The sequence below is a fragment of the Cebus imitator genome, unplaced genomic scaffold (assembly GCF_001604975.1).
Source record: "Cebus imitator isolate Cc_AM_T3 unplaced genomic scaffold, Cebus_imitator-1.0 Scaffold76, whole genome shotgun sequence".
NCBI lineage: Eukaryota > Metazoa > Chordata > Mammalia > Primates > Cebidae > Cebus > Cebus imitator.
Window position 1 is genome coordinate 8,230,514 of NW_016107391.1, and position 7,948 is coordinate 8,238,461.

The 7,948-nt window shown below is 43.3% G+C and overlaps 1 protein-coding gene across 6 annotated transcripts in view; it reads left to right on the plus strand.

The window, feature by feature from the left end:
- Positions 1 to 4,531, plus strand: part of VDAC1 (voltage dependent anion channel 1) — a 32,760-nt gene extending 28,229 nt beyond the window's left edge. For all 6 annotated transcript variants that reach the window (XM_017532411.1, XM_017532414.2, XM_017532412.2 and 3 more), the window contains exons 7-9: positions 465 to 615; positions 2,604 to 2,661; positions 3,589 to 4,531. In XM_017532411.1, coding sequence (XP_017387900.1) covers positions 465 to 615; positions 2,604 to 2,661; positions 3,589 to 3,680 — 301 coding nt within the window. In that variant the 3' untranslated portion in view covers positions 3,681 to 4,531. The remainder of the gene's footprint in view (positions 1 to 464; positions 616 to 2,603; positions 2,662 to 3,588) is intronic.
- The last annotated feature ends 3,417 nt before the right edge of the window (positions 4,532 to 7,948 follow it).

The following is a 7,948-nucleotide window of genomic DNA, read 5'->3' on the forward strand; positions in this document are numbered from 1 at the left end:
GTTACCCAGGCTGGAGTGCAGTGGTGCAGTCTAGGCTCACTGCAACCTACACCTTCCAGGTTCAAGTGATTCTCCTGCCTCAGCCTCCTGAGTAGCTGGGATTACAGGTATGTGCCACCAGCCTGGCTAATTTTTGTATTTTTAGTAGAGACAGGGTTTTGCCATGTTGGCCACGCTGGTCTCGAACTCCTGGCCTCAAGTGATCTGCCCATCTTGGGCTCCCAGAGTGCTGGGATTACAGGCATGAGCCATTATGCACGGCCAGGTGCGTGTTTCATTCTTACCAGGCTTCCTATAATTGAGTATCTGTTTTGTGAAATTTGGTAACCTTCTCGCCTTCCTTAATACCAGTATTGGTTCAATCCATTTCTGGCATCCTGTTTTCTGGGAGATTTGGGTAGATCTGTCTGGGCTGCAGCTCTCCTCCCTGGGAAGCTCGGCATCTGTGCTGTGCTCATTTGCAGGAATGACGGGACAGAGTTTGGTGGCTCCATTTACCAGAAGGTGAACAAGAAGTTGGAGACCGCTGTCAATCTTGCCTGGACAGCAGGAAACAGTAACACGCGCTTCGGAATAGCAGCCAAGTATCAGATTGACCCTGACGCCTGCTTCTCGGTGGGTATCTGTGGAATCGCACATCTCACAGGCCCATCTGCTACTTTAGGTTGGAATCCTTCAGGTTTGCTGGAGTGCTGTGCTTCAGCTTACTCGAAGTGAGAGATGTGGCTGGGCGCGGTGGCTCATGCCTGTAATCCCAGCATTTTGGGAGGCCAAGGCGTCAGGAGCCCAAGACCAGCCTGGCCAACATGGTGAAACCTTTTCTTTATTAAAAATACAAAAATTAGCTGTGTGCGGTGGTGTGCGCCTATAATCCCAGCTACTCGGGAGGCAGAGGCAGGAGAGTTCCTTGAACCAAGAAGGTGGAGGTTGCAGTGAGCTGAGATCGTTCTACTGCACTCCAGCCTGGGTGACAGTGAGACTCTATTTCAAAAAAAGAAAAAAAGACTCCATCTCAGAAAACAAAAACAAAATGGGAGACATTGTCACTTTGAAGAGTTCCAAATGAGTACAGTGATCATACTACTAGTGCTTCTTATGGGTATCATGCACTGTGCAGAGCCTTTTATGAAGACTACTGTGTTTAATCCCATTTGAAATAGGTGCTTTGTTTTTTTTAAAAATTATCTCTAGGTTTTTTAATTTTTTGTTTTTTGAGAAAAGGTCTTGCTTTGTTGCCCAGGTTGATGTACTGGTGTAATTATAACTTACTGCAGCCTCAACCTCCTGTGCTCAAGTAATCCTGCCACCTCAGCCTCCCAAGTGGCTGGGACTACAGGCACACCACCATGCCTGGCTAATTAAAAATATATTTTTTTAGCAGAGACAACATCTCTCTGTGTTGCTTGGGCTAGTCTCAAACTCCTAGGCTCAAGCTGTCCTCCCACTGCAGCCTCCCAAAGTTTTGGACTTACAAGAATGAACCACCATGCCTGGCCAATCATCTCTGTTATTTATTTTTTCCTTTTTTTTGAGATGGAGTCTCCCTCTGTTATCTAGGCTGGAGTGCAGTGGCACGATCTTGGCTCACTGCAACTTCCACCTCCCTGGTTTAAGTGCTTCTCCTGCCTCAGCCTCCCATGTAGCTGGGACCACAGGCACCCACCACCACACTCAGCTAATTTTTGTATTTTTAGTAGAGATGGAGTTTCACCATGTTGGTCAGGCTGGTCTCGAACTCCTGACCTCAGGTGATCTGCCTGCTTTGGCCTCTCAAGGTGCTGGGATTACAGGCGTGAGCCATCGCGCCCAGCCAGTCATTTCTGTTTTTACAAATGAGGAACTAGGAGGTTAGAGAGGTTGAGTAACTTGTTCAAAGGTACACAGCAGGAAGGTGCTTGGGACTGGATTTGAGCCAGACTGGCTTACTGTTGAGCCTCTTCCATTAATACCAATTCCTTTTCTATAATGCAGACTGTTAAGCACTCTGAAATTTAGGGTTCTAATTGATAATTTCCCACTTCACGTTTCATTCTCCTGTTCAACTCCTGCATTGCCTATTAATAAATCAGTAGTCAGTTGGCATCTTGCAGACTCTTGCATTGCTCACAGGCCCTCAAACTACCTCACAGGTTTTGCAGTAAATCCTATTGGGCTCATTTCTGTTGTCACAGGGCACTGGAGGCTGTACCTCTTTAGGGTGGAATGAGGAAATCTCATGTTGTAGAATGGTTTCTGTACTGGTTTGTGTGATTTACGGACAGCCCATTTTAAGTCTCCTGAACTAGAACCAAATTTGGCTCTCTTAAGAGCAGGCACTTAAAAACAAGAGAAAAGGGGCACTGGCTCCCAAGAGGCCTTCCTTCTCTCTGCTTTGTTCTTATTAGGGGTGTCAGATCTCAGAACACCATTTGAACAGGAAAATATGCACCTAAAATTGGTATATTTTGTGTTGAATTTAATGAATCTCATGAACAAGATGGTCATAAAAAAATTTGATTCTGAAGTCCAAGGTTGGTTAACTAAAAAGCTCTTACTGATTTTGGAGATGGAATCGTGAAGTGTTAAACGTAATGTTTTCTCTGTTTTGTCATTTCCTTGACTAGGCTAAAGTGAACAACTCCAGCCTGATAGGTTTAGGATACACTCAGACTCTAAAGCCAGGTATGTGTTGCCTGTATGTGAAATCGGTTCTTTGTTTTAAAAGAAATTGTGGTGCTGGGTTTGCTGATTTATGTCATAGTAAAATGTTTGTGTAATACAATGGGTATATAATAAATGGGTATATATAAAGTTGTATAATTAAATGTTTATAAAGGAGTATGGGGTCATTATAAAACATTTGGAGAATATGAGATGTAGCAAGTAGAAGAAAAAGGCTGAGGCTAACATGTATTCTTTGCTATTTTCTTCCATCCGTTTTTCCAGTGTGTATATAATGCCTGATACTTATTTCTAGCAAATTCTCAAAACTAACTTATAAATCAGCCCCATCATAAAAAGACAAAGAAATAGGAAAAGTGGTTTGCAGGTTTCCTCTGCACAGTAAGCCAAGCCCAGTCCATGGTGTATTATAGTTCTAGGGTATAATACCACCTTTGAACCATGGAAATCTAAGATTACCAGCTACTCCCTGAATCAGGTTATTTTAGGGAAGGTCACTTTGTTGTATGCATGTGTGGATGTGCATGCACACTACACGTGTGTGTACACTATGAACATGAAGATGTCATCCCTTAGGTTGGATTCAGGATTGAGGTTTCATTTAAAGGGATGATTGCTAAGGAAGCTTACTGCGTGCTACCAGTGCTAGAGACTAATTATACCAGGGGAACAGTGAGAGGAAAAAGGAAAATGGGGTTCCAGAAGTAGATTTGGGTAGGCTCTCTGGGCAGTGGGATAATTATAGTTGTTTCATAAGCTCACTGTAGGATACTCGTTAGTCAGATAGTGTTAAGTAACAAGGATTGAAGGGCCACGTAGTTTGGACCCTGCTGATAATACCTGGAACAGGTTCTGAATTTGGTGTTAACCTTTCTTGTCTTTTCTCCATTCCTCCTCCTTTCCTCTCCCTGATTTTTCTCCCTGCAGGTATCAAACTGACACTGTCAGCTCTTCTGGATGGCAAGAACGTCAATGCTGGTGGCCACAAGCTTGGTCTAGGACTGGAATTTCAAGCATAAATGAATACTGTACAATTGTTGAATTTTAAACTATTTTGCAGCATAGCTACCTTCAGAATTTAGTGTATCTTTTAATGTTGTATGTCTGGGATGCAAGTATTGCTAAACATGCTAGACCTCCAGGTTAAAGATGATTCAGCTTTAAGATGTCACCCTTTCAGAGGTACAGAAGAAACCCATTTCCGAAAAAGGTCCTTTCAGTGGTAGACTTGGGGGGAACTTGGGGGCCCCTTTGAGATGCCAGGTTTCTTTTTTATCTAGAAATGGCTGCAAGTGGAAGCTGATAATATGTAGGCACTTTGTAAATTCATATTGAGTAAATGAATGAAATTGTGATTTCCTGAGAATCGGACCTTGGTTTCCCAACCCTAGTTGATGAGAGGCTCGCTGCTTGATGGTGTATACAAACTCACCTGAATGGGACTTTTTAAGATAGATCTTCATGACCTGTTCCCGCCCCAGTTCACCTCTTTTGCACCAAAAGGTCTGCAGGGTGTGGTCACCGTTTCTTTTGTGCCATTTTAGGGTGGAGAGGGTGGATGTGATGAAGCCAATAATTCAGGACTTATTCCTTCTTGTGTTGTATTTTTTTGCCCTTGCACCAGAGTATGAAATAGCTTCCAGGAGCTCCAGCTATAAGCTCGGAAGAGTCTGTGTGATTGTGATCACATGGTGACAACACTCAGAATCTAAATTGGACTTCTGTTGTATTCTCACCACTCAATTTGTTTTTTTAGCAGTTTAATGGGTACATTTTAGAGTCTTCCATTTTGTGTGGAATTAGATCTTCCCCTTCAAATGCTGTAATTAACATCACTTAAAAGAAACTTGAATAAAATATTGAAACCTCATCTTTTTCTGTTGTCTTTATTAATAAAATATAAATAAACAGGGCATTTGTTGATATTTGTTTTTTGTCTCCGTGCCTTGTATGTGTATTATATATTATTTGTTTTCACTCGCTGTATAACAAATTACCATAAAATTAGCAGCTTAAAACACTCGTTTATTGCACAGTTCTGCAGGTCAAAGCCAAGCAGGCATGGATGCCTGGGCTCTGCTTAGGTTCACACAATGCTGAAATTGGGGTGTTGACCAGGCTGTCTTATTTTATCTAGGGGCTTGGCATCCTCTTCCAGGCCCACAGGGTTGTGGTGGAATTCAGTTATTTTCAGTTGTAGGATAGAGGTCCCTGTTTCTTTGTTGGCTGAGTCACTCTCAGTGCTTAGAGGAAGACAGCATTTCTTGCCACGTGGTCCCCTCCATCCCCAGAGCCAGAAACAGAAAAACTCCCTCATGTGAAGTCCCTCTCACACTTCAGTCTCCTACAGGAAGAGCCCCAACACTTTTAAGGACTCGCCTGATCAGGTTAGGCCCACCGAGGGTAATCTCCCTTTCTTAAAGTAACTGCCAGGTAAAGTAACCTAATCACTGGTGATATGCTTTCATATTTGTAGGTCCCTCCAGGTGGGTCATGGGGAGGGGTGATTTTTGAATTCTCCCATATATTTATATATTTTTAATAACTTTGTGGAGATTTCAAACACAATAGTAATGAACTCCATGCATGATCCAGCTTCAACAAATATGAACATTTTTTTCTATTCATGATTTTTTGGCAGAATTCCTTTTTTTCTGTTTGAAAGTGACATTCAAAACAGGAACCATCTACTTTTAGCATTTTATGCAACTGATCATCCAAAAACTGTGGGCCTCAGTATTTGTCATAGTGTCTTCAGGTTTATAAGGACTTGCAGCTATTTCTAAGTCAGTGTTCACAGAACCTGTCCAGAGATTATGGCACATAGTGGTTGATAGGAACATCTAGTCAGATGTCAGTTACAGTATTGTTTTATTTTTTATTAAAAAAATTCTGAGACAGAGTCTCGCTCTGTTGCCCAGGCTGGAGTGTGATGGTGTGCTTGGCTCACTACAACCTCTGCCTCCCAGGTTCAAGTGGTTCTCCTGCCTCAGCCTCCTGAGTACCTGGGATTACAGGCGTCTGCCACCATGCCCAGCTTTTTTTTTTTTTTTTTTTGAGGTGGAGTCTTGCTCTGTCGCCCAGGCTGAAGTGCTGTGTGCAATCTCGGCTCACTGCAACCTCCACCCCCCAGGTTCAAGCCATTCTCCTACCTCAGCCTCCTGAGTAGTTGAGACTGCAGGTGTGTGCCACCATGCCTGGCTAATTTTTGTATTGTTAATAGAGATGGGGTTTCACCATGTTGGTCAGGCTGGTCTCAAACTCCTGACCTTGTGATCCATCCACCTCGGCCTCCCAAAGTGCTGGGATTACAGGTGTGAGCCACTGTGCCTGTCCTAATTTTTGTATTTTGACTAGAGATAGGGTTTCACCATGCTGGCTTGGCTGGTCTTGAATTGACCTCATGATTCACCTGCCTTGGCCTCCCAAAGCGCTGGGATTACAGGTGTGAGCAACTGTGCCCAGCCAAAATGTTTTATTTTTAGAGACAGAGTCTTTGTCACCCAGAGTGAAGTGCAGTGGCATCAGCATAGCTCACTGCAGCCTTGAACTCCTGGGCTCGAGATCTTCCTGCCTTATTCTCCTGAGTAGTTGGGATTACAGGCATAAGCCACCATGCCTGGCCCTAAAATATTTAAAAATGTATAAAGGGTTCTGTTGAGTATCAGGGAGTATTTCCCTCACTAGTTACTTATTGTCTGCCTGTTGCATGCAGCATGTTGGAATATCATTGTGCAAAATGCCTTGAGTTCATAATATCTCACCAGTTAAGAGAATTGAGACAATCTGGTATGAGGACACAAATGGACAAAGTGGACAATAAGTCAGGGAAAAGGACTGCAGTATGTTTATTATAGATGAACTTTTAAAGTCAACAAACAGAACTAAGATTGAGAAGCTCATTTGTTAAACTGAGTGGTTTTACAGAAAACTTGAGTACAGCTCTGAGAAGGGAAGTCCTGGGGGACTGGGAGGACTTTGCACCTTGGCTAAGGTGAAGGGTTTGCAATAAGGGCACCATTCAGTCTATATGGGCTTGTGGGGGATTTTGGGAAACGTGCAGATGAATGACTTCTTAGTTTTCTTAACACAGAGTTTGTGTGTTTCTGAGCTGTCACCAGGGTGAAATAAAAGCTTAGGGGAAACCAGATTCAGGAGTAGAACACAGGCCCTTTAGAGAGGCAGCTCAGCTGTGTCTCTGGGGGACAGCAGCAACCTTCCGAGGGAATCATAGAGACCATAGTGGTGAAGCTGTGGGCACAATAAATGTCTTGCTTAACATCACACTGATTTTCCTAAAATTGATAAAATGGAACTTTTATGATTTGAAGCCTATATCTGTTTATTAAGGAAACATTCACAGAACGTACACACAGAGCAAAGTATAGCGCCAGGGCCCAAAGTGAATTTCACCTTCATGGAAGTTTATATAACTTTGCATTTTTATATACCGGGATTTGAAGTAACAAAATTTAACAAGAGAAGCTTAGGAAACCTGGAAGTTATTTTCAATGGCAGCCCCTCACCCCTACTTCCTAGCCACCTTCCTTTCTTTTCCTCCATAATTAAAAAAAAATTTTTTTTAAAATTTTTGACATGGGTCTCTCTTTGTCGCCCAGGCTACAGTGCAGTGGCCGGATCTCGGCTCACTGCATCCTCCACCTCCCGGGTTCCAGCGATTCTCCTACCTCAGTTTCCCGAGTGGCTGGGATTACAGGCACGCACCACCACGCCCAGCTAATTTTTGTGTTTTTAGTAGGGATGGAGTTTCTCCATGTTGGCCAGGCTGGTCTCCAACTCCTGACATCAGGTGTTCCGCCCGCCCCGGCCTCCCAAAGTGCTGGAAGACACTGCACTCGATCGGTGCATAATCTCTTTATCATCCTGTATACTGTGTATTTTACACCATAGTCGCCCTCACAAGAAAACTACAAAGGCAGGGTTTTGTTCACTGCTGTATCTTTAGTAGGGAAAGGTGCTAAAACTTCGTTGAAAAAAAACATGATTGTGGGGAAAGATTTTTAAAAATTACTTATAATCCATCACCCATTAGATAGGACTAAATAACATTTGTGTTTTTTTTGCCTTTGAGAGAGGAAAAGCTGTTACTTCGCTTTCGTGACCAGTCTATTCTAAAGCTGGATCTTCCTTTTAAAAATGGCTAAAGGCCGGGCGCGGTGGCTCACGCCTGTAATCCCAGCACTTTGGGAGGCCGAGGCGGGTGGATCACGAGGTCAAGAGATCGAGACCATCCTGGTCAACATGGTGAAACCCCGTCTCTACTAAA